This window comes from Ursus americanus, chromosome 21 (genome assembly GCF_024610735.1).
Source record: "Ursus americanus isolate L20-20 chromosome 21, mUrsAme1.1.p, whole genome shotgun sequence".
NCBI lineage: Eukaryota > Metazoa > Chordata > Mammalia > Carnivora > Ursidae > Ursus > Ursus americanus.
Genome location: NC_142147.1, coordinates 5,490,119 through 5,517,312, shown reverse-complemented (window position 1 = coordinate 5,517,312; position 27,194 = coordinate 5,490,119). Strand labels below are relative to the sequence as shown.

The following is a 27,194-nucleotide window of genomic DNA, read 5'->3' as shown; positions in this document are numbered from 1 at the left end:
TCCACGGATAAGTGGCAAGAGCCAATAAACACGCGAGAGTTGAGGTCCTAGAAGCGGGCCAATCGAGGAGCCGCCTGCGGGGTGCGGGGGCGGGGCTAAAGAGGGAGGGGTTTGAGGAGGCCGCAGCGTCACCTGACCGCGGGAGGCTCCGCGCGGGGTGGGTGCCGCTTGCTGCAGGCTTAGGGGAGTCGCCATGGTGAGTGTTGAGGGGCGGCGGGCCCTGGGCCGACCCTTCTCCCAACCCCTGCGCTCTCCCACCGCTCTGGAGCCTTGCGGGCGGAGTGGGTGCCCCACAGCCCGATCAGGGCTAAGACCAGCCGGGCTTGGCCTGCGGGATGAGGACAGGCCGGGGAAGGCCGCAGGCGGGCTGATCCAAGATCGGGGTGGGCGGCGGCTCCAGATCGCGGCGGTTGCCCAGGAATGGGATGGCCTTTCTGAGGGGGTGTCTCGGCCTGGAGGCTCTGAAGTCCGTGAAGGCCTGCCGCCGCCTCAGAGCGGAGTCGGCCGCCGCCGCGCCTTGAGGGGACGGGTCCGAGCGTCAGGCTGGGTCGGGGGCGTGCGGAGGGCCTGAGACTCGGGGTGGTGTCGGGACCCGCCCAGAGGTTGCTCTCTCGCTGGCGTGCGTTTCCACCTTTGTGCCTGATAGTGCTCTGTTGGCCCCACGCCCTTTCCTGTGCGAGATATACCTACTGGAGGGTCCAGATGGTGCCCTGGTCTTTTCCGGCCTCATAGCCCCCTTCCACTGCGGTGTTTGTCAGCGAATTCTAGGGACTCGCTTACGCGGATTTCCTGGAAGGACTCGTGCTGATATCCATTAATTCTGACAGAGAGAAAGGAGACTTTTCGTTTCCTTTAATGTTTGTTCATTGGACACCCTGGCTCTCTTATATATCTCCCCATTGATGAAATCCAAGTATTTTATTTGCTGGAAGTAGGCATTCGTTCTTGTGAGTGTGTCTTCTTGATGGCAGCAAATCGTGGTGTGGCTGTTGGCTTGTAAACTTGAACTTCCTCAAAATGTGAATCCATGTGCCTAGTTTCCACAAAGGCAAGTTGTCGCTTGCATTTCGTTAGCTTTTGACATAGTCTGCACTGTATAAATAATGTTTTTGAATGCTGGCGTGCTGTATGGCAATTTTAATTATCTCATTATTCACTTCATGTAGACAGGTTTCTATAAATATGTAAGCCTGGAAACAGACTTCACTTTAAATGTGTTAATGCTGGAAAGTAGGATTAAATGTTCGACATGTACTACTTTCATATACTATATTGCCATACAAGATGATTTTGTTTATTTCTCAGAATTTTTACGATCGGAAAGTGATTTAAGGTCAGTGTAAAATTTTAACTAGGGTTTATCTCTTTCTCTGCATTTATGGATTGATATTTACAGTGTTTTATAATGGAAAGCAAATAATTGGGGATCTGTTATACACTTCAGTTCTGTGCTGGATGAACCGGTTTGGCGCAATGAGCAGGACACACAGTCCCGCCGTCATGAACATTTTTGAGAAAGAAAACTTGGGTATCAGTCTTGTCACAGTCATTGTTTCTGTGACTTGGGCAAGTCATTCAGTCTTCTATGAGTCTCATTTTTGTACCTGAAAACGACTGTTGGCTTCTCTGGCTCTTCCCAGTCCTAAAATTCTGGGATCCAATTCAATTCATCAAGCATCTTGTATGCCTTCTAGTATCATGGACTGTGCTGGGCACTGGAAACAAACATAGTCCTTGCTGTCAGATAGCTTAAGAGTCTAATGGGGGAGATATGCTTGTGGAACTTAATGTAATACAGTCTGAGGATTGCTTTATTAGCACTGTCAACTCAGTGTTGTGGGGTCATGGAGGGAGAGTTCTGCCCAGGGGGTTTGAAAAAGATTACAGAAAGTAATATGTGAACTGATACAGTGAGGAAGGAAATTCTCCAGGTGCAGGGGCGCCTGGGTGGCTCAATCAGTTAAGCATCTGCCTTTGGTTCAGGTCATGATCCCGTAGTCCTGGGATCCAGCCCTGAGTTGGGCTCCCTGCTCAGTGGGGAGTCTGCTTGTCCCTCTTCCCCTACCCTTGCTTGTGTGTGAGTGCACGCACTCTCTCTCTCTCTCTCAAATAAATAAATAAATATTTAAAAAGAAAAGAATACTCCAGGTGGAGAAGAAAAAGTGTTGCCAATAGTTGAAGCTGGGAGAAGTGAATACTCATGGTGTGTACCAGCCTAGAATTCCTGGGGAAATGTATTGGTAAATGCAGTTGGAACCAGTGTAGTGTTCAAATTATATTTTGAAGTTCCCAAGCCCTTATCATCCTTAATCCTCCCTACTTCAGTTGTAATTTTGTGCCTTATAATTTTAAAAATAGTACTTTCATTAAATACGATGAAATTCTATATCTTTGAGATTGGTTATTTTTGTTTTATAGTTATTTACATTGTGTTGTTAGGTTACATCTGCAGCATATCAGTGAAGAGATGGATCATCATATAAGTTGCTAGGATGGGTGGAGATAATTGCTTATATCTAAGGGGGTGTAATAATAATGGTAACACTATAAAGTGCTTATTACTAAGTCCTAGACATGTTCTGAACTGTATCTGTGTCATTTCATTTATTCCTCATAATAGCAATAGAAGAGGAAACGAATGCACATTGTTTGAACGGAGAGTAGTTTTATAAGTGATCTGTTCAGGGTGAATCACTTTCTCTGAACCTTACAATTATATAGACTTAGGAGGACTGTTTGGCCTGGATCTCAAGCTAAAGTGAGCCTATTACAAATGTTAATTTGATCCTGATTCTTCAGTGTTTCCATTTTTCTCTCATCCAGGTAACTGATAAGTACAAAGTCGTTTATAAATGGAGAACTACTGCCATAAGTGAGGAGACATTGATTGCCTGGCTTGTGTTTAATGAGAGCATGCTCATAACAGTTCTTACTGTTGATGCTCTGTGTGACACTTCCCGGGAAGGACATCAAGACATTCCCTTAGAATAGCCACATAATGGCTACATGTATATAATAACTACATTGTCTTGGGAGTAATATCTAAAAATAACATTTCTTTATTATAGCTTTAGTTCTTCATTTGTAGCCTACCTTGTAATAAGTCTGTAATTTTCTATATTTTGTATTTGTTTCTATTTTAAACCCAGTTGATACAAAATAGAATTCTGCTAAAGTTTTGTTTATAGATCACTGAATTTATTGGATTCTCTACAAATATTTTTAGAATTGTTTGTAGTCTCTTTGTTTTTGTTTTTGTTGTTTGTTTTTTAGATTTTATTTATTTGCCGAGAGAGAGAGGGAGAGAGCACAAGCAGGGGGAGCAGCAGGCAGAGAGAGAAGTAGGCTCCCCACTGATCAAGGAGCCCGATGCGGGACTCGATCCCAGAGTCCTGGGATCGTGACCTGAGCTGAAGGCAGATGCTTAACCAACTGAGCCACCCAGGCATCCCTGTAGTCTCTTTGTAACCACAGTTTTATTTGCTGTATTAATGTTACTGTATACAGTAGCTAAAAGGTGGAGGCAACCCAAGTATCCCATCAATAGAATAGATAAACAAAATATGGTATACAGATACGATGGAATATTATTCAGGCTTAAAAAGAAAGGAAATTCTGACAAATGCTACAACATGGATGAACCTTGAGGACATTATGCTAATTTGAAATGGCCAGACACAAAACCGTATGATTCTACTCATATGAGGTACCTAGAGAGGTCAGACTCTGAGAGAAAGTAAAATGGTGGTTGCCTGGGGTAGCAGTAGAGAATGGGGGCTTATCATCTTATGTGTACAGAGTTTCCTTTGGGAACAATGAAAGGATACTGGAGATAGTTGGTGGTGATGACCGTACAACAGTGTGGATGTACTCAATGTCACTGAACTGCACATTTAAAAATGGTTAAAATGGCAAATTATATGTTGTATATATTTTACCACAATAAAAAAGTAATTACAAAAATTTCCTGATGTATCAATATTTATCTCTAAGTTGGTCATCCGAACTTAATGAAATCCATTGATTCTAATAATTGTTAAATCTATTGCATCTAGAGATAAAGAGCCAAAAAAATCCAAACCATAGCTTGGTGTCACTGAAGTTCTCCGAGGACTACCCCAGGATGGCTAGTGAATATCATTAAGTCAGAATCTTCAGATGCTGGTTGTTGTCTTTGCTTCTGAGACCAATATTTTACACTAATAGTTCTGCTGTATAAATTAAGGTTACCTTTAAGTTTAAAAGACATAACTTTTTCTTTGAAATTTGTATATGCTTGTGAAGTGTGGTCATAGGGAAGCACAGGTTACTAGATTTGCTATAGGAAAAAATAGAGATGCTTGACATTTTGTATTATTAATTTTTTTTCTCTCTCCAAAATCAGACCAAGAAAAAGTTTTCCATTTTGATAAGTGATTCTAATTAAAAAATGGGTTTTATGTGGTTTTTGTTAATCTCAAATTCAGTGCTGTTTTGATTGTCGTAGATAACAACAGGCGAGATTTAACTTTTATGTTTATATGTAAGTCTTTGCCTTCCTCCTTTCCATCTCATTGTGTAAAAGGCATTTTACCCTTAGTCATTTTTTTGTTGAGATTCATATAACGTAAGAGTAGCCATTTTATTTCTTTTTAAGATTTATTTATTTATTTTAGAGGGGTTGGAGAACCAGTGGGGGAGGGGCAGAGGGAAAGAGAATCCTCAGACTCCCCGCTGAGCATGGAGCCCAACTCAGGGCTCAATCCCAGGACCCTGATATCGTGACCTGAACTGAAATCAAGAGCTGACTGCTCAACCCAGACGCCCCAATAGTAACCATTTTATTTATTTATTTATTTATTTATTTATTTATTTATTTATTTATTTATGATTTTATTTATGATTTTATTTATTTATTTGACAGAGTGAGAGAGCACAAGCAGGGGGAACAGTAGAGGTAGAGGGAGAAGTAGGCTCCCCGCCGAGCAGGGAGCCAGATGCGGGACTCAATTCCAGGACCCTGGGATCGTGACCTGAGCTGGAGGCAGATGCATAACTGACTGAGCCACCCAGGCGCCCCAAGATGAAGCATTTTAAAGTGAACAGTTCAGTGGCATTTAGTACATTTGCAGTGTTACACAACCACCATTTCTGTCCAGTACCAAAACATTTTTATCACTTCCAAAGGAAAACCTGTACTCATTTAAGTAGCTATTCCCCCACTCTCCCTTCTGGTAATCACAAGTCTCCTTTCTGTTTCTGTGGATGATTTGCCTGTTCTGGATATTTCATGTGGACTCAGAAAATACATCGTCTTTTGTGTCTGGCTTCTTTCACTTAGCATAATGTTTTTTAGTTTCATTCATGTCACATATATCGCTACTTCGTTCCTTTTTATGATTGAATAGTATTCCAGTATACGTATTTATATATGTGTATATACCACAACTTAACCTTTCGTCTGTTGATTTTTTTTCTAAGATTTTATTTATTTGAGAGAGGAAGAGAGAGAATAAATAGGGGGAGGGGAGAGAGAAGCAGACTCCTGCTGAGCCGGGAGCCTGATGCAGGGCCCGATCCCAGGACCCTGAGATCATGACCTGAACTGAAGGTAGAGACTTAACTAATTGAGCCACCCAGGCACCACAATCTGTTGATTCTTTAGCCATTTTTTATTAAATATATTACCTAAACATTCTAAAACCAGCTCATTCATTCATACAGTGAACATATATGAAGCATCTATTATGTGTCAGGCAGTGTTGGGTCCCTAGGACATCAAAGTGGCCATCATTTATAATTACAGTAGAATGCACGCTGCAGTAGAGGTGTAAACACAGTGTTTTACATGTAAAGGATGGAGTGGTTAATTCTGTTTGACCGGTAGATCTAATTAATTTTGCAAGTAGGGTTTTGCTGGTAAGAAAGAGAAGAGTATCTAGATATATTTTGTCCATTATGGCTGTAGATTTCTTTTTAAAATGATAAGGTAGGTACTTGAGGAGAGTACTCCTTACAGTCTTCTATCAGTCACTAATAATAATTTCCGCTATTTTATTTCTGTGTTCTTTAGTCTCTTGTTACATATTGCCTGAGAAGGTCAGTGTTTCATAAACTGGTTTCTTGATCTAATACTAGACTAAAATGTAGACGAGAGGTAGTATAGAGAAAAAGGCTTTTAGAGATTTGGGTGAGACTGTACCTATCATAAGGATTAAATTGGTTGTATGGGTATATTCTGTGGTTGGATTCAAACTAACACCACATATTTTTTGAGGCCAACCTGCTACAAGAATGTTGACTCAGTTTCTGAGAGAGTAGAGATTCTCTATACATTACTGTTCCTTCAGCATTAGTATGCTATTAACCTGGGTGACTGGGTATAGCTCTCGGTTCAGTAGTTGTCAAAAATAGATAAAGGAGCCTTTTATGAAAGCCGTGGAAAAGGGCTATGGCTAGAACTCCAGAAGTAACAGATTTTTAGAAGAGAGTGCTAATGAGACATTAATGGAAGTATTTTATATTTTTCAGCCTACAACACAGCAGTCACCTCAGGATGAGCAGGAAAAGCTCTTGGATGAAGCCATACAGGCTGTGAAGGTCCAGTCATTCCAGATGAAGAGATGCCTGGTAAGAATGTCACCATGGGAGGGAGAATTGCAGTCTGTGTGTTTTGTAAGGACGTGTAGCACCCCTGCTTCCGCTAAACGTGATCTTCAGTGTCTTCCGGCATACATCTTCCACCTCACCTCCCTCAGGCACACTGCATGGAACAGTTCAGCAGAGAGCCCTGTTTGCTTGCATCTGCATTTATGGTTTGGGATTGTCTGTCTTCCCTACCAGAATGGAAGCTCCCTGAGGACAAGAGACCCTACCTTCTCTCACTGTACCAATATCTGACCTCAGTTACTGTTCTCATTGGTTTTATACCTCAAACCTGAGGAGTACTTGACATATAATGGGTGCTTAATAAATATTTGTTGAACGAACATATTTAAATGCCTTTCATTATTCAGCTTTTTTTCTGTCAAGTCTTTTGTTTCCATCCTGAATAGATAGATATTTTTTGCAGCAACAGGCTTGAAAATTATACTTCCATCAATTTCTGTGTTTTCATATTCTAAAAGACAGGGTAGGAAATAATCTGTGTGTAAACTATAGATTCTCTGCATTAAAATTTAAGAAATGGAACCAAATAGGCTGGGACTTCAAGTTATAAGTTGCTCTGATGATGATATCTTACCTTTGTAAAGTGTCTCACAATTTCTAAAGCTTAGTAATATGCTGTTTTCACCAATTATATGTGTTGTATTTTTTCCTTGCAAAAAAAAATGTCTTGGAATGGAGAAAATGGGTGGATATGGAGCTTGATTATTGCTTGCTTCTTTCTTTTTCTGAGTATGAATATGGTTTCCTGTATTTAAAGGCATTGTCTGCATGTATGTGTTCAGTGCGACACATGGGCATTGTGAGGAGGAAAGCATACTTACAGGGATGGTTATTTCAGACACCTATGACAAAGCCATTGTCAGGATAGTAGCTTGCTTTAAAAGAATTAATATGCCAGTTCTCTTGATTGCAGGTAAATGTGCGTTAATGGAGCTACTTTTATAGTCACTGGGGGTTGAAAAGATTAGAGTTATGCCAGGAAGTTTATCGTCGTAGTTACGTAAGACTTTCTAAGCTTTGCAGTCTGGTTGAGGAGCCATGAATCTTTTTCTCTCAGTAGAGAGAAGGCAAGGTGAAACTAAACCTGATTGTTATGTGATGAAAATAATTTAAGTGCTATATACTGTGTAACAAATCCAAGGTAAATGTTTATTTACATTAAACATTCCCATCAATTCTCTTGGTATTTCCGTAGGACAAAAACAAGCTTATGGATGCTCTGAAACATGCTTCTAATATGCTTGGTGAACTCCGGACTTCTATGTTATCACCAAAGAGCTACTATGAACTTTGTATCTTTTGAATGTTGAAGACTGATCATGTTGATCATACTTTTTTCTTGATAAGGCCATATTTTGTTTTTTTCTTTTTAAGTTTTTCTTTTTAAGTTTGTGAGAAAAAGAAAAACTTAATATCAGAAACCCTTTTTCCATGCTTAAACTTCTTGTTGTATTTCAGTTTTTATTCCCTTCATGAAGAATATTGAGGCTCTTAGGCAGTTGATTCTTGAAAAATCCTTAGATTTTGTCATGCAGGACTCTGAAATGAAAATGAATTCAATGATTTGCCATTTCAAAACCCTCTAGTAGTCTGATGGGCAATCCTTATTTTTACTGCTTTGCTTTACCAGACATCTTTAAAAACCCTTATTTTATTTTTTTTTAGTATTTTATTTTATTTCATTTATTTATTTTTCAAGTTTTTATTTGAATCACCTGGTGCTCATCACAAGTGCCTTCCTTAATCCCCATCACGTATTTCATCCATCTCCCACCGACCTCCCCTCTGATAACCATCAGTTCTCTATAATTAAGAGTCTCTTTCTTGTTTTATGTTTGTTTTTTTTTCTCTTTGCTCATTTGTTTTGTTTCTTAGATTCTACGTATAAGTGAATAAAAACCCTTATTTTAAAATAAAGAAACATATTCTTAAACATGTTCTCTTAAAGGACTAACGTTTAAGATATCTGCCCAAGAGTTTAATGACTCCCAACAAGTTCCAGGGTGTTGCTTAGGTTTGCTTAGCTTTATTTGAGTCCTTAATCATAATTAAAAGATATGGCTATTTCTGATGAACTACACTACTTGGAAGTCTACCTGACAGATGAATTTGCTAAAGGAAGAAAAGTGGCAGATCTCTATGAACTTGTACAGTATGCTGGAAACATTATCCCAAGGCTGTAAGTAATTGAGAATCTGAAGGCTTTTATATCTGCATTTTCCACTTTGATTTTTAAAAACCAATTTTTAGGTTACTTAATTTCTTAACAAATTGAGGTTAACATTTTGGTAGATATTCTGGGTTTTCTTTTAAGGTTTTAAGGTATAATTAATTTTACTTTTTATATGGATAATTGAGGAATTTTGGAAATAGAAAAAGTAGTCATACTATTTTGTTTAATGTCTTGACTACTAGAAAAATTAGTATGACGTTCTCTTACTAGTGTGTTTAAAAGTGATAATGATACTTACGTGTGTATATATGTGTGTACATATTTATATACTTATACATATATTTGTATATGTATGTAAATATATATGTTTGTAATTTGTATGTAAATATATATGTAGATTGGTGGAAGCTTAGTGAGTAGTTATATTTTAGATTAGATATTTTTTCATTGTGCAGAAAAACCTGGTCCCTGTCTTGCTTAGTATGTTTGGATTCAGTGTGTTTAGACAGAATCAGATTCTTGACTTGAGTATTTATTTATGAATATTTCAATCAAATGTTTCCTTACAATTCCCCTAGTTATCTGTTGATCACAGTTGGAGTTGTATACGTCAAGTCGTTTCCTCAGTCCAGGAAAGATATTTTGAAGGATTTGGTAGAGATGTGTCGTGGTGTACAGCATCCCTTGAGAGGTTTATTTCTTCGGAACTATCTCCTTCAGTGTACCAGAAACATCTTGCCTGATGAAGGAGAGCCAACAGAGTAAGTGATTTTCTTTTTTGATTTAGTTGTTATACTTTTTGTTGTAGAATATATAATAAGTATAGAAAAGTGTACAGAAAAAAACAAATATCAATATTTCTCCCACCTGTAGCATTTTTTGAAGAGATTTCCTTTGTGATGTAGAATTCTTCAACATATGTGGTATGATGCAGAATGTACTCATATTACAATTATGTCGATTATTAGAACCTGCTTTTTTCATTAAACATAATTTTATGAGAGCATTTTCCCATTACATTAAATATTCTTTGATGATGTGACTTTTTATATTTGTTTTATTTTTTTAAAGATTTTATACATTTATTTATTTGACAGAGAAAGAGAGAACAGGAGACAGAGAGAGACCACAAGTAGGGGAAGCGGGACAGGGAGAATCAGGCTCCCCCTCCCTGCTAAGCAGGGAACCCGACATGGGGCTCGATCCCAGGACCCTGGGATCATGACCTGAGCTGGAGGCAGATGCTTAACTGACTGAGCCACCCAGGCGCCCTGAAGCTGTGGCTTTTTAAATGAGTTGTATTTTGAAGTTGTATTTGTGATGAAATACTGATATATGCTTAACTTATTCTGTGAACTAGCTAGTTCTCATGTTGTTTCTTGAATGTCTTATTAGTTTTTGTCATTTATGGACTGCTAGATACCCTGGATGATATAAGTGATTTAAATTATCTCTGTACACAAATTGCGTATTAACTCCAGAAAAAACAAAAGCCGTTCAGTGAGAGCCCTGTCTCTTGTGTGACCAGTGTTCCAGTATCCACGTCCATTGTACTTGTGTCCCACATAGGGGTAGATGGTCAGCCAGCTGTGGTCTGCAGCCAACTAGGTGAACTGTTTATGTGCAGATTTCCTAAATTGAGGACTTTAATTCCTTTTGTTTAAGTTTATTTATTAAAAAAAAATGTTTTTTTAAGTAGTCTCTGCATCCAGCATGGGGCTTGAACTCAAGACCCTGAGATCAAGAGTCACATGTCCTACTGACTGAGCCAGTCAGGCACTCCTTGTTTAAGTTCATTTATTCATTTATTTCTAAGGTATACAGTTCAGTAGTTTTTAGTGTATCTGTATCAGTTCCTTTTTAAGAGAAAAAAATATAAAAATTTACCATGCACGTGATTAAGTTAAATGGTATAGAAAAGGTAAAAATTTAACAATGTTGAGAAGATGGTGAGGTTATTTGTCTTATTATGATTTGACTGTCAATTTCGAGCGTCTAATTAGGCAGTCATTAAAAAATTTTGAAAACTATGTTCCCTATCCTGGGAGATGAAAAATAAGCGGGAAATACATGGTCTCTTCCCTCACAAAGCTTATATTCCAATTGAAAATGTAAAATGTTCAACAGTAAAATGTAGTTAGGGCGCCTGAGTGGCTCAGTAGGTTAAGTGTCTGCCTTCGGCTCATAATCCCAGGGTCTTGGGATTGAGTCCCTCATTGGCCTCTATGCTCAGCACAGAGTCTCCTTGTCCCTCTCCCTCAGCCCTTCCCCCCACACACATGCTCTTTCTCAAATAAATAAATAAAATCTTTTAAAAATGGCATAGTTAGCAGTACATTATAAGTATTATTTTTTAAGGCTTTTTGAATTAATGGAGTTGCTGTGAGAACGAGTTGACCCAGGGTAGGGAATGGGGGAGTTTTTTGTTCCTTTACACCTGTACTGTGTCCTTTCCCTGGTATTTTTTTTTCTCTTGAGTCTGTTTCCCTTGAAATTGAACAGTAAACCAATGAAGTTGAAAGTTTCTTCTAGAAAACATCGATGTATGAAAGAGATAAGAAGGAAACGCACAAAGAACGATAATATTAAGTTGGTCCTATAGTGTAAATAGTGTATGTGAAAATTTTTTCAACTCTCTCTTTGCAGTGAAGAAACGACTGGCGATATCAGTGATTCCATGGATTTTGTGCTACTTAACTTTGCAGAGATGAACAAGCTCTGGGTGCGAATGCAGCATCAGGGACACAGCCGAGATAGAGAAAAAAGAGAACGAGAAAGACAAGAACTGAGAATTTTAGTGGGAACAAATTTGGTGCGTCTCAGTCAGTTGGAAGGTGTAAATGTGGAACGTTACAAACAGGTACATACCCTTTTACTTGTTACCTTTTCTTATGTCATGACATATGAATTGAAGTCTGTTTTTTTTTAATTAAAATATTTTTATTAAATAGTATTACATTGAAAACCACTCTAAAAGACAAGTAAATTGAAAGATATATTTTCAGTTTGTGTTTGTGGTTTGGAAGACTCAATATTACCAAGATACCAACTTTTCTTAAATTGAAATTGACTGTATTGTACTGTAGATTTACTCTAAAGCTGCATTAAGAATATGATTTTGGTGGAAGAGATAAACACATGAATCAGTGGGGGGAATAAAGCCAAGATCAACAGGCTTTTTCTGTAAAGGACCAAATAGTAAGTATTGTTTGATTTTGTAAGCCATGTTGTCTGCAACTACTAAACTCTGCAGTTGTATTGAAAAGCAACAACAGACAATCTGGAAGTGATTTACAAAAGCAGACACTGAGCTAGATTTTCTCAGCCCTGGAAAAGATAGTCCAGAATAGGCTCACACATACATAATAAGTTACTTTTGATAAAAGTGTAATGGTACCCTTTTCAACAAATGTTTCTGGAACAATTGGGCATCTGTGTACAAACAAGACCCTTGAACTATGACCCATACCATATAGAAAAACTCAAAAAATGGATCAGAGACCTAAATATAAAACCTAAAACTATAAAACTTTTAAAAGAAAATACAAAGTAGGGGCGCCTGGGTGGCACAGCGGTTAAGCGTCTGCCTTCGGCTCAGGGCGTGATCCCGGCGTTATGGGATCGAGCCCCACATCAGGCTCCTCTGCTGTGAGCCTGCTTCTTCCTCTCCCACTCCCCCTGCTTGTGTTCCCTCTCTCGCTAGCTGTCTCCTCTGTCAAATAAATAAATAAAATCTTTAAAAAAAAAAAAAAGAAAATACAAAGTAAATCTTTATGATTTGGATTAGACAAAGATTTCTTAGGACACAAAAGGCAAAATCATAAAAGAGAAAAAAAATTGATAAAATAAACTTCATCCTAAATGACTTCCTAAGTAGAAGTCCAGAAATTATTTAAATTTTTATTTAAAAATTCTTCTGTAAAATGTTAAAGTTTAATTTAAAAAGTAAGTATGGGTTGGAAAAATCTAAAATAAGATTCTCAAATTAATAGCTTAAATATGTTAGAGGAGTGGCTTAGGATTTAAAAATAATGTTTTAACTCTTAACCTTTTTCTTTTAGATTGTTTTGACTGGCATATTGGAGCAAGTTGTGAATTGCAGGGATGCTTTGGCTCAGGAGTATCTCATGGAGTGTATTATTCAGGTAGGCGGGGACATTTATTTTACCTTTTAAAAGGACTCATTTTGTCCTTCATTAATTTTCATTGTTTTGATAAAAAAATTTTGATATTTGGAATAGAAAGTAAGCCATCCTGAGGCGCCTGGGTGGCTCAGTGGGTTGAGCATCTGACTCTTGATTTCGGCTCAGGTCATGATCTCGGGGTCCTGGGACCGAGCCCTGCATGGGGCTCCGGGCTCAGTGGGGAGTCTGCTGGTCTCCTTCTCCCTCTGCCCCTCCGCCCACTCGAGTGCCTGCTCGCCTGCACACACACTCTTTCTCTCTCTCTCAAATAAATAAATAAATCTTTAAAAAAAAAGAAAAAGGAAGAAAAGAAAATAGGGACCCCTGGGTGCCTTGTCGGTTAAGCATCTGCCTTCAGCTTAGGTCATGATCCTGGGGTCCTAGGATCAAGTCCCACATCGGGTTCCTTGCTCAGCAGAGAGGCTACTTCTCCCTCTGCCTGCAGCTCTTCATGCTTGTGCTCTTTCTGCATCTCTCTGAGAAATAAATAAATCTTAAAAAAAAAAAAAAAAAGCTGTTCTGAGTAAAGAATTATTTTCTCTTACTGATAACTTGGTCTTTGTATTGATGTATTTTTACCCCCAAAATGTAGGAAAGAGTAGCCTCCAAGTTCTCTAGTTCTCATTAATTTTAGTTTACTCGTAGAGGTACTTTGTTTTGTGGAATATTTCTACCTGGGCTTATGTTTAAAGAGGCTCAAAAGTAATGTATTTAAATTTAGTTGTGTAAGATTAAAACGATTGTTCCACAAATATGAACTTTACCATAAGTCCAGAATATAATGTGAAATACTTTTACTTGTGTCAGTTAATTATCATTTGATTTTCAGGTTTTTCCTGATGAATTCCACCTTCAAACTTTGAATCCTTTTCTCCGGGCCTGTGCTGAGTTACACCAAAATGTAAATGTGAAGAACATAATCATTGCTTTAATTGATAGGTAAGTGCTTCCAACACTGGAGGGCAGGGTTCTGACTGGGGACTGATGAATTTAAAACATTTTTGTGAATTACTTATTTCTGTTACATCTGTATTATAGTAATGATTTTAAAGCAATTATACTATGAACAGTTTAGTTCTATAAGTATGAGTATCTACCAGGTGCTTGCCTAGCTTAGGCATGAAAAGGTTTAGCAGGAGGCATGGAGATAATGAATATTTTTAATCTAGACGTTTAGTTGGCAATGTCATACAGATCCATTATTTAAATCTTACAAATTCGAAGAACAAAATTTGTTTTTTACAGTAATGAAAGTTACCTTTTAGTGGGAAGTGATTTGGAGTCTTTTTTTTTTTCTTAATCAAGTAGCCATTAGATAGAGATGATTAAGAATGTTCAGGTAAGGGGGGCACCTGGGTGGCTCAGTCGGTTAAATATCTGCCTTTCTGTTCAGGTCATTATCCCGAAGTCCTGGGATTGAGCCCCATGTTGGGCTTCCTGCTCAGCAGGAAGTCTGCTTCTCTCTCTCCCTCTGCCCCTCCCCCTGCTCATGTTCTCTAGCTCGCTCACTCACTCTCTCAAATAAAATCTAAAATAATAATAATAATAATGTTCAGGTAAGGGGGCCTGGGTGGCTCAGTCGGTAAAGTGTCTGCCCTCAGCTCAGGTCATGATCCCAGGGTCCTGGGATTGAGTCCCACATGGGGCTCCCTGCTCAGCGGGGAGTCTACTCCTCCCTCTCCCCCTGCCCCTCCCCTGGCTTGTGCTCTCTCTTGCTCACTCTCTCAAATAACTAAGTAAATAATTTAAAAAAAATTTTTAAAAAAGAATCTTCAGCTAATCTTTCTATCACATTTTTTTAAAGAAGAATTTTGAAGTATTAAATATGTTTAATAAATCCTCCTTAGGTTTAAATTTTATTTCTTTAGGCATTGGTCTTGGTTAAAAGTATAAAACTTGGCCTTTGACAATCACTTCAGTGAGTGCCTGCTTGGCAATTGTGCTGAGTGCTAGTATATAATATGTGTTCTGCTTCTTAGCTTACACATCATTGACCTTAGGAAACCAGGAACCCAAGTGAAGATTTATTTCTGCAGATACCTTTTTTATATTTTAAATACCTAAGTTATTAGTTTAAAGTCTAAGAATTTATGTGGTAAATTCTCTAAATCACCAGTTTAAATCTGGGCAGAAGAATTATATATGAATCGGGCATACTCTTTTTTTTTTTTTTAAGATTTTATTTATTTGAGAGAGAGCAAAAGCGATCACAGAGGAAGAGGGATCCCTGAGGGAGAGGGAGAAGCAGACTCGTCACTGAGTGGAGAGCCCAGTGTGGGGCTCCATCCTAGCCCTCTGAGATCATGACCTGAGCCGAAGGCACACGCTTCACCAACTAAGCCACCCAGGTGCCCCAAATTGGGCATACTCTTAATGGAAGCTAATAATGGGATTTATCTTTTAAAGATTGCTCTTTAAAATCATGGCTGTTAAATACATTTGTCACTTTAATGCATTTTTATCTGTGATCTACTTGATTAAGCTTCAAAGAATATGGCAAAATCAGGCTGTTGAAAATCTTTTTATGTATGGTATAAAATATGGCATATAGGGGCACCTGGGTGGCTCAGTCGTTAAGTGTCTGCCTTCGGCCCAGGGCATGATCCCAGGACCCTGGGATCGAGCCCTGCATTGGGCTCCCCGCTCTGCTGTGAGCCTGCTTCTTCCTCTCCCACTCCCCCTGCTTGTGTTCCCTCTCTCGCTGGCTGTGTCTCTCTCTGTCTCTTTCAAATGAATAAAATAAAAATGAATTGACCACCTATACCATACACAAAAGTAAACTCAAAATGGATTAAAGACCTAAATGTGAGACCTGAAATCATAAAAATCCTAAAAGAGAGTGCAGGCAGTAATTTCTCTGACATTGGCCATAGCAACACTTTCTTAGATATGTCTCTTGAGGCAAAGAAATAAAGGCAAAAAAAACTATTGGGACTACATCAAAATAAAAAGTTTCTGCATGGTGAAGAAAGCAGTCAACAAAACTAAGAGGCAACCTACTGAATGAGAAGATATTTGCAAGTGACATATCCGATAAATGGTTAGTATCCAAAATATATAAAGAACTGATAAAACTCAACACCCAAAAACCAAATAATCCAATTTAAAGATGGGCAGAAAACATGAACAGACGTTTCTCCAAAGGAGACATCCAGATGGCCAACAGACACGTGAAAAGATGCTCAGCGTCACTCAGCATCAGGGGAAATGCAAATCAAAACTACAGTGAGTTATCACCTCACACCTGTCAGAACGGCTAAAATGAAAAACACAAAAAACAAGTGTTGCCGAGGATGTGGAGAAAAAGGAACCCTCTTACACTGTTGGTGAGAACGCAGACTGATCCAGTCACTGTGGAAAGCAGTGTAGAGGTTCCTCAGAAACTTAAGAATAGAACTACCCTGTGATCCAGCAGTCACGCTACTGGATATCTACCCAAAAAATACAGAAACAAAGAGGGATACATGCAACCCTATGTTTATAGCAGCATTACCTACAATAGCCAAATTATGGAAGCAGCCCAAGTGTCTATGGCTAGATGAATGGATAAAGAAGATGTGGCATATACATGATGGAATGTTATTCAGCCATAATTTGCAATGACATGGATGGAGCTGGAGAGTACTATGCTGAGCTAAATAAGTCAGAGAAAGACACATACCGTATGATTTCACTCATGTGGAATTTAAGAAACAAATGAACGAAGGGGGAAAAAAAGAGAGACAAACCAAGAAACAGATTAATTCTAGAGAACAAACTGATGGTTACCAGAGGGGAGGTCGCTGGGGGGATGGAGGAAATAGGGCGATGGGGGTTAAGAAGTGCACTTGTCATGATGAGCACTGGGTGATAAGTGGAAGCGCTGAACCACTATAGTGTACACCGAAAACTAATATCACACTTAACTCTAATGGAATTAAGAACTTGATTAAAAAAAATGAATTGAGGGAATAACTGGCTCCATTCCATGTCCTTTTTAAAAATCTTTTTTAATGTTCTAGGAGAAATACCTTGTAGAAAATACAGAAAAGTATAAAGAATAAAATGTCGTCCATGATCCCACTACCTAAATCCCTGTATTTGTTAAAACAAAGATTATTTTCTTTTTCAGATTAGCTTTATTTGCTCATCGTGAAGATGGACCTGGAATCCCAGCAGATATTAAACTTTTTGACATATTTTCACAGCAGGTGGCTACAGTAATACAGGTTTGTATGGCTTTTCTCCTAAGTTCTCAAAACTTTGAAACTTCTCAGCTGGTAGATCTTTTTGTGATTGTTTAAAATAAATTCTGTGGTTTCTTTGTTTCAGTCTAGACAAGACATGCCTTCGGAGGATGTTGTGTCTTTACAAGTCTCTCTCATTAATCTTGCTATGAAGTGTTACCCTGATCGTGTGGACTATGTTGATAAAGTTCTAGAAACTACAGTGGAAATATTTAATAAGCTCAACCTTGAACAGTAAGTCAAAGTTACATTTTTATAAAAACCCTGCGAGGGGCAGAGGGAGAGGGAGGATTTTACATTTTATTTAAAAAAAAAAAAGGTCTTTTTTTAATCCTAGATTTTTCTTAATTGCTTTTGAAATGTTAGCATTTGTTAGGTTGATATGCTTGGTGTTAATCAGGGCAGAAAGTAGCAACCAATTTTTTGGTTGCGTACACTGATCAAATAGTGGCACTCATGGACTATACGTAGTCTTCATGGACCAGAGTCTGTCCATTTCAAGCCCCTTTGATATATGAATAAGTTAGTTTTCAAACTGGTAAGGAATTGAACAGTTGACCTTGGAACAATGTTGGGGTTAGGAGCACTGACCTTCCGTGCAATTGAAAAACTGCTTATAACTTTTAACTCCCTAAAACTTAACTACTGATGACCTGTTGACCAGAGGCCTTACCAGTAATAGTCGATTAACACATATTTTATACATTTTGCATAGTATAAACTGTATTCTTATAATTAAGTAAGCTAGAGAAAAGAAAATGTTATTTTAAAAATTATAGGAAGAGAAAATACATTTTATTGTACTGTATTTGTAGAAAGCATCCATGTATAAGTCGGCCTGCGCAATTCAAATCCATGCTGTTCATGGGTCAGCTGTGTTTATGTTAAGTAGTGTTTCCATAGGAAGTGGTTTCCTAGAGATGAATAAGTTGTAAAAAATTAGGAGCATATGTATATTTAAGGTGTGGAAATTAAATCGGTTTAAAATATTTTTCTGTGTTGAGCTTTGATTTTGATACCATCAAGGAAAGTCTATTTTGTTGCCTGTTTGGGGGCCTCAGCTGTGCTGTCCTAGTCTGTGGCACCCTCTAGTGGCCACTGTGCACACTTCTGACCTCTGCCTTTCCCCAGCCGTCCCTTCGTTGCCCTGTCCTGCACTGCATCTGAACATGGGGTCAAGCCAGCCCCTCTCCCTTTACCCTTGTTATTCGTAATTTTACCCCATATAATCTTTTTCTTTTTCATCCCCCTTCTTGTGGTTTAGCCGCATTAGGAGGGTGCCTTATTCTCCTTTACCTCTTTTTATTCACCCTCCCCCCCTTCTTTTGGTTACTTCCATTTTTTGTGAACTGAAAAACATCCGGATCTTGAATGTTAAATGCAAGAGAAAATTAAATTATGTATCCGTATCTTCCCCCACCAAGTAAGTTTTAAAGTAAAATTAGACAAAGAATTAGAAATCCTAACCTCTAAAGGTCTTACGAATGCCCAGATATGCCTCATCCCCACAGAACGCCCCTATGAGCCGCTACCTTAAATTCAGCCTGCTTTTCCTTGATCACCCACATCTGATGTGGAAGAAGCAGGTTTTTTCCTATTTTGTGGAGTTGCTAGTTCTGCATGGATTTTTCTCCCTACTTACTTTCATCATGAATATACAGTATTTATTGGCTGCCAGGAACTTAACTACCACTTAAAATACTTTCCTAAAAATGTCAAATTCTAGACAGTCATTTTAACTCCAGCTGTACAACCTGTTCGACATTGTTACATCTTATTTTGTATTACGAGAACGTTAACAGATGCATACGTGTTTGTGTTTAGATAGGTTAGATAGGCATCTGTATCTTCTCAGAAGGAGGCCGTTGGAGTATTTTGAGATGGTGTGATCTACCTGACCTGTTTCCTTTAATGTATAATGAAAATTTTTAAGTTTTTATGCAATGAGTGTATTTGTATATATTGAAAGTTAATTTCACTCATTAAAGAGCTGTTGTTTTTCTTTTTGTAGTATTGCTACCAGTAGTGCAGTTTCAAAGGAGCTCACCAGGCTTTTGAAGATACCTGTTGACACTTACAACAATATTTTAACAGTCTTGAAATTAAAACATTTTCACCCACTTTTTGAATACTTTGACTATGAGTCCAGAAAGAGCATGAGTTGTTACGTGCTTAGTAACGTCCTGGATTATAACACAGAAATTGTCTCTCAAGACCAGGTAAGAGAATACCAACATGCTATATATTAGGAAAGCAGAGACAGCAAATGTAGTAATGATTTTAGGTCTTGAGACTCACACATGAAATGGAAGAAGAGGGTAACTTAATACTAAAAAAAGGTTACAATGAGCTTACTCATGTAAATTAGAAATTAGAGGTATATAAAGAAGAAATTATAAAAGTATAATCCCACCAGAAAGAGAATAACTACTATTAATTAATATTTGGTGCATCTCTTTCCAGATTCTTGTCCATATGTGTATCAGCATACTTAAACTTTCTTACAATAAAAGGAATTACATCAATACTGTTTGGTGACTTTACACAATTGGAAACACTTTTGACCGTGACTTTATATACCGATGGTTTCACTTCAGTGGTTTTCTGCATCTCTCATGTTACAGGTGGACTCCATAATGAATTTGGTATCCACATTGATTCAGGATCAGCCAGATCAGCCCATAGAAGACCCTGATCCCGAAGACTTTGCTGATGAGCAGAGCCTTGTGGGCAGATTCATTCATCTTCTGCGGTCTGAGGACCCTGACCAGCAGTACTTGGTATGAGTTAACTCAGTTATCATACACCTTCATAGCTCCTAGTGAAATCCCGTGTAGATGTGCCTCAAATGGTCTGATGCAGCTGTGGTCTTAGAAAGTTTTGAAAAACTTGCAACTGACTAAGAGATTAAGTGACATTCATGGACTTTCACTGTATATAGAAACTCATAACTGTGAGCTTATGGGAAACAAGTTGGTTGCTCTAGTTTCTTTCAAGACTTCTTAAGAATTGCAGAAAACCTATCTTCCTTTAGTTGGGTGTTCAGTACTCTTCCATGTTCATTTTCTTTTTGAACTATGGTGCTTTTAGAATTGTCCAGTTGTTTATCGTAATAAAATTTAAAGTATAAGCAACAATCCTTATATATATTGCATATATTCAATTGTATTTCTGTTCCCAAGGTTTGAAAATATAAGTTGTATGTGTTTGCCACATTGAAAATATATGAAAAGACTTTAAAATTCAAATTGTCTTTTTCTAACCCCTTTTTCATGGTAAAGAACAATCAGTTGAGGTTTCCCCTTTCTTTATCATTAGTCTCAATAAATCTTGGTGAAACGAATACCATGTTCCTTGAGTAGGAGTATTGGTGACTGATCTGGATGATTTATTTTAAAGAAAGGTAGCACAGATGGCAGTCTAATTATTGTTTGGGCAAAGTGTAGTTTATTTGAGGTTGAGTCCTGACTTTCTCCTTCTGTTGACTTCCTTTGTTAGAGTTGGCACTCCTATACTCCTTCATCAGCAGGGTGAAGAAGCAGCTGATTTCTGTTGGCAGTGTGAGAGTCTTTGACTTACTGATGAACATTCTGGGCACTCTAGGGTCACACTCGGTGCACTGTGTGTGATCTGTACACAGTGACTGGCTGATTGTTCAAATACTTTAACTGATTCCTTTATGTTTCCGGGTCTCGCATACACACATGCCTACATGTGTTTTCCTTTTTTGTTGCATTCCAAATGTAATAGTAGGAAGTATGCCTTCCACATGTAGCCAATTGATTATACCTATGCACGAAGCGACCTTTAAGGGAGGATCATTAGCTCTGATTTTCCCAAGGGGGAATGCATTCTCTTATCTGTTATTTCAGAGAAATTCACAAAACCTGAATGTGTCACACATTGTGTCATACTATTAAAAAGTATTTCATGAGTTCTTGCGGTTTTTCGAAAACAACCTAACGTTTATTTCACAATGGCTCCTTTAAAGTTTATTTCCATTTCCTTTTACTTTGATGGTCTTTTTTTTCTGAGTCAGGAGGTAAGACATGCCAACAGTACACACATTGCTATTGTGCATCCTAGTAATAACCAACATTTCCTGAGCCCTTGCACCCTTGCCTTTTGTCAGGTACTAGTAACTCTACACATGTATTACTTGATCTCCCCAACCACCACCACCACTGCATTTTTCATATGAAACTTTTATAGCTAAGAGAAGGTCAATAATCTGCTCAGGGTCACTCAGGTAGTAGGTGTTAATCGACTTTTAAATATAAGTCTGTCTTCAGAGCCTGCAGTCTCTATCAACATACAGACTTTGTACGTGTGTGTATGAAAACGTTAATATCTGTCTACGCCCCTGACTAGTTGTGAAACCTTGGGCACATTATGCAGCCTCTTTGAACCTCAGGCTTCTTCATTTGTGAAATGGGGTGACTATCTGTCTTGGTTGTGATGTCAATTACTCCATGAGATAATGTAAAGCACCTACTGTAAAGCCTGGTACATCAAATGTAGTAAAAAATGGTAGCAATGACAATGATTAGAGCCCTCATTTAATTTTATAAATGATTAATCATAGTGCAGGGAAGATTAATATTTTGGGGGAATTTTTTTTGGTCAGATTTTAAACACAGCACGAAAACATTTTGGAGCTGGTGGAAATCAACGGATTCGCTTCACACTGCCACCCTTGGTATTTGCAGCTTACCAGCTGGCGTTTCGCTACAAAGAGAATTCTAAAGTGGTGGGTTTACTTTTAAGTATGTCACTGCTTTTTTTTTCTTTATTTCTTCTTGTGTGTGTGTATTATTTATTATACAAAATTACAAACATATACAAAAATAGACAATGGTATAATAAAATTCCGGCTTCAGTAAATCAATTCAGTATACATCTTGTATTAAGTTTTCCTAACAGTGTGTTGGTAAATTGCATATCCTAGCTGAGGGGTCACATGAAAACACTTAGAAATGAAAGATTAAAACAGTTAAAATTTATGCTGGAAGTTTTCCTGTATTTATTTATTTTAAAGACTTTATTTATTTGACAGAGATAGAGACAGCCATTGAGAGAGGGAACACAAGCAGGGGGAGTGGGAGAGGGAGAAGCAGGCTTCCAGAGGTGGAGCCCGATGTGGGGCTCGATCCCAGAATGCCAGGATCACGCCCTGAGCCGAAGGCAGACGCTGAACGACTGAGCCACCCAGGCGCCCCATAAGTTTTCCTGTATTTAAAGATTACTTGAGGGGCACCTGGGTGGCTCAGATGGTTGGGCATCTACCTTCGGCTCAGGTCATGATCTTGGGTCCTGGGATCAAGCCCTATTGGGGGGGGGGGGCGGGCGGTGGCGGGGTATCTTGCCTCAGCGGGTAGTCTGCTTCTCCCTCTCCCTCTGCCTCTGTCCCCTGCTCATGCACACACTCTTTCTCTCTCTGTCTCAAATGAATAAATTTTTAAAAATGTTAAAAAAATAAATAAAGATACTTGTGAGACATTGATAAGCTTATGACAAAATTGGCTCAGAGTGCTTTAGTTTTAAGAATGCTTTTACTTTTTTAGAGTCTAAAGTGATACAGTAATTTCATGCAGCGGTTGCAAGTACTAACAGGTGAGATCTAATTCAAGGTAGTTTTGCCTCATGAAAGGGCCTAGCATTGCATCATTATAACCTCTCTTCAAAAGCACTTGAAATTGAGTAATTTTATGAATTGTGTACATTTTGTATGTACTTATTCCTTAAGCAGAATCATGGCTTAAGTCTTCAATGATAATAGCTTTATAGAAAATACTTTAATCTGATGTACCTGAAAGTTGGACAGTCAGGTTAGTGTTAACGAATAAACCTCAGTAAGCTTACTTTTCCCATAGTGGAGAAATAAGATTTATTCAGTATACCTGCCAGCTTGACATAGCAGCTTTTGGCCAGTTTTTATTATGCTATCTGCTCATTTAGTCCCTTTTCCAGCATTCTGTGTATGAATTTTGGTGAATGTAACAGTGGAAATAGCAACTAGCATTCACTGTGTGCCATATACTGTGCCCAAGACTATCTATATACTTGGATTATTGCATTTAATCCTTGTAGCAAGTCTATGATGATTATCCTCTTTTTTTTTTTTTTAACAATTTTATTTATTTGAGAGAGAGCATGACCGAGAGCGAGAGCACAAGCAGGGAGGAGGGGTAGAGGGAGAAGCAGACTCCCTGCCGAGCAGGGAGCCCAATGTGGGACTCCATCCCAGGACCCCAGGATCATGACCTGAGACAAAGGCAGACACTTAACTGACTGAACCACCCAGGCGCCTGATTACCTTCTTTTAAAAACGAAAAGAACTGATTGCTTTAATAAGAAATTTGTATGGTCAAACATGGATAAAATATTTAACCTCACTAGTAATTACAACAATGAACCTCTGTCTTAGAAATCAAACTGGTAAAGAGAAAAGAAAAAGAAGGTTTGCAGTGGCAGTGGTGTAATGAGAATTCATCTCATCTAGTAATGGTAGGCCTGTGAAATAGTACAGTCTTTCTAAAAAACTGGCAGTATGTAAGTATAGCCTTAAAAGAACTAATAATTCCACTTCTACGAATTTATACTAAGGAAATAATTAGGGATTCACTAAAACTTTGTGTATATAGAGCTTAGCATTCATTATGGTATTGCAGAGTATGTCCAAAAGGAAATAGTTAATTATGCTACTTGCAGTGTGTGGAATATTTTTTAGTCATTAAAGTGATTACCAGTAACTTAGTATCAAGAGGAAAATTGTTATGACAAAATAAGCGAAGGAAAAGAAGTTTGATGCAAGTATATGCAGCATGAACCCAGTTTAACTCTTCTGGTGAGTTACTATAAAGTAGAAAACAAAACCAGAATAGAGATCGCAGTTACATTACATTTGCTTAGGAAGAAAGAAGGTATTAACATCAGAATGTTATTAGTGATTATTGCTGAGTGGTAGATTTAGGGATGATTTCAGTTTTTAAAATTCATTTGTTTATTTTCCTAATTGTGTCCAATTGGGGTGTGTGTTGATTTTCTGATGAGAAAAAACAAAATGCCAAATATACAAAAATTACAAAGCCAGTAACCACAAATGGATGTTTTGAGAAGATACTGCGCTTGATTCACTTGTGTGCTTCATAAATGAGACAGAGAAGGAGGAGGAGAACAGGAGAACCTTGAGCTCAGCTTTCCTGCTTTCCCTGTGTGATAGAAGCTTCATATGAATATTCTTGAGCAAGTTAATCTTGACAGTAAGGTTATTTAAACTATTTTTTTCTCTTTTAGGATGACAAATGGGAAAAGAAATGCCAGAAAATTTTTTCATTTGCTCACCAGACTATCAGTGCTTTGATCAAAGCAGAGCTGGCAGAATTACCCTTAAGACTTTTTCTTCAAGGGGCTCTAGCTGCTGGAGAAATTGGTTTTGAAAATCATGAAACAGTAGCATATGAATTTATGTCCCAGGTGATGGTCTTTTCTCCTTTTTGTGTTGTTTAATCAGTTTTGCTATGTTCAGTCACCTGTTGTAGTTATGGTGGTAGTGCCCATGGATTTTCTGCTCATTGAATTGGTAACTACCCCTTTCCCACCATCTTGGACTCCATAATACTCCAGTCGTATTGATTGGTTTGGAGCAGGAAGATGGATCAGTTACTAGGTGCTATAATGAGATTTAAGATTTCCAGGTGGGTCTTGGCATGAGTGTTTCATGGAGTGAGAAGTTCCTTTATTAATCCAGCGTGGGAACTCTGGGTTAAACAAAAGATAAAACAAGTGTCCTCGTTGCAAGTTGTGAGTATCTTTCCTGTATCAGCTGTGTCTTTTGTCTCTCCAAGGGAGGGGTCAGCATGTTGTGATCTGAAGGGACTACAGAGCATCTCACAAGATGGGAGTTTTGGTGGGAAGTACTTTAGAAAATGCTCCAACAGATGGTAGTAAAGGTCTCTTCCGCTTCTTGTTCACCAGGCGTTTTCTCTGTATGAAGATGAAATCAGTGATTCCAAAGCACAGCTGGCTGCCATCACCTTGATCATTGGTACTTTTGAGAGGATGAAGTGCTTCAGTGAAGAGAATCATGAGCCTTTGAGGACTCAGTGTGCACTTGCTGCATCCAAACTTCTGAAGAAACCCGATCAGGGCCGAGCTGTGAGCACCTGTGCACATCTTTTCTGGTCTGGCAGAAACACAGACAGAAATGGGGAGGAGGTAAGGGGGAAGGTCATTACCGATCGTGTTACAGGCAGTGGGCTCGTTAGCAGGGAATAGCTGCCCTGGCCCTTGTGCACTAGAGCTGAAACATTTGGAGGAAGAAAGAAAGAAACAGTGTAGAAAGAAAATTGCTTTGTTTATTAAAAGAAATGAAATGGACAGTGATGTATAATATATAGAAAGTTACATCCTGTGGTGAAGCCCCACTTTGAGGATATTGTAATACAGCAAGTTTATACCACTGCCTTTAAAAAGTATACATAATAAATATAAAACATTTAACATATAAATATATAAAACAAATTATATTTGTAAATGTAGCTGTGTGCTTTAAAAAAAAATGAGGATTTAAATTGGTTGAATGCCTAAGAGCCACTGCAGGGTTATGTTTATTCTTTGTGTGAAACGGGACATTTGTAATTCATTAATCTCTTTAATACTCCCCCCACCCCACCCTGCAATCCCCTCGCCCTTTTATTCTAGCTTCATGGAGGCAAGAGGGTAATGGAATGCCTAAAGAAAGCTCTGAAAATAGCAAATCAATGCATGGACCCCTCTTTACAAGTGCAACTTTTTATAGAAATTCTGAACAGATATATCTATTTTTATGAAAAGGAAAATGATGCGGTAAGCAAACTGTAATAAAAAATTGTTAGTGAGCTAATATCTTCTTTTGCTCCTCTTCAGAAGTTTGATACATAGAAAAGTTTATCGCCTCGGTACTTTCGTTTTTGTTTACAAGGGTCAGAGTTTGGAGAATGTACCTACTAGTCTCTTTCATTCTGTAGGGGAAGAACTCCTTGTGTGCAAGAAAATTCTCATCTCTTTTGTTCATGAATATTTTATAAAAATAGTCACTGTCTGTTTGAAAAACACAAAATAGTTTACAAATATAGTAGGCTGATTGGTCATTAGGTATAAGTTTAAAATAATTCCTAAATGGAATATCCTTTTAGCAATAATACAGTGTTGGTCAAGATTGTAGGTTAAATTAAATTTTGCTTTTCTTTTATTGGTTCGCGATGCTCTGTTTTTTATTAAATTTGGGGGGTTTTTTTCTTTTTGTTTTTGTTTCATTTTGTTTGTTTTCTGGTGAATTGCCAGCAGTTGTTGCTCAAACCAGGAATCATGTTTTCATCTCTTTTTTTTTTTTATAATTACTTTAGTGACTGTTGAGAGGAACACAAGATCCTCAAAACATTCTTATTGAATTATCTTATATCTTTTATATGGTACATGCTTGATTGTCTAACTGTACATGTTTCTTGTAGGTCACAATTCAGGTTTTGAACCAGCTTATCCAAAAGATTCGAGAAGATCTCCCAAATCTTGAGTCCAGTGAAGAAACAGAGCAGATTAACAAACATTTTCATAACACACTGGAGCATTTGCGTTTGAGGCGGGAATCACCAGAATCTGAGGGGCCAATTTATGAAGGTCTCATCCTTTGAAAAGGAAACAGGCTCACCATACTCTTTTCCATGTACATCCAGTAAGGGTTTTATGATACTAGGTTTCCCTTCCATAGATTGTGCCTTTCAGAAATGCTGAGGTAGGTTTCCCGTTCTTACCTGTGATGTGTTTTACCCAGCACCTCAAGACACTCACCTTCAGGACCTTAATAAAGTTATTCACTTCATAAGTGTTCAGTCTGTCTGATCACCCCGGGTAGCATGATGGATCTGCTATTTACAACTCGTGTGGTCTGTAAAAAAAAAAAAAAAAAAAAAAAGCAAAAACAAA

At 38.2% G+C, this 27,194-nt stretch overlaps 1 protein-coding gene across 1 annotated transcript; it reads left to right on the top strand.

The window, feature by feature from the left end:
- The first annotated feature begins 103 nt into the window (after positions 1–103).
- On the top strand, positions 104–27,194 carry VPS35 (VPS35 retromer complex component). The gene is made up of 17 exons (XM_045772748.2): positions 104–196; positions 6,511–6,609; positions 7,844–7,940; positions 8,704–8,827; positions 9,400–9,582; positions 11,468–11,681; positions 12,883–12,966; positions 13,835–13,944; positions 17,117–17,213; positions 17,317–17,465; positions 19,243–19,450; positions 19,856–20,011; positions 21,859–21,981; positions 24,528–24,707; positions 25,209–25,448; positions 25,935–26,078; positions 26,723–27,194. The coding sequence occupies exons 1-17, from the start codon at positions 194–196 to the stop codon at positions 26,900–26,902; spliced, it is 2,391 nt and encodes a 796-aa protein (XP_045628704.1). The 5' UTR covers positions 104–193; the 3' UTR covers positions 26,903–27,194.

Bases quoted from the DNA above. Each gene is read 5' to 3' on its own strand.
- VPS35 (XM_045772748.2), top strand. The intron at 13,945-17,116 runs GTAAGTGCTTCC...TTTCTTTTTCAG, and splicing joins ATCATTGCTTTAATTGATAG to ATTAGCTTTATTTGCTCATC. The intron at 20,012-21,858 runs GTATGAGTTAAC...TTTTTTGGTCAG, and splicing joins ACCCTGACCAGCAGTACTTG to ATTTTAAACACAGCACGAAA.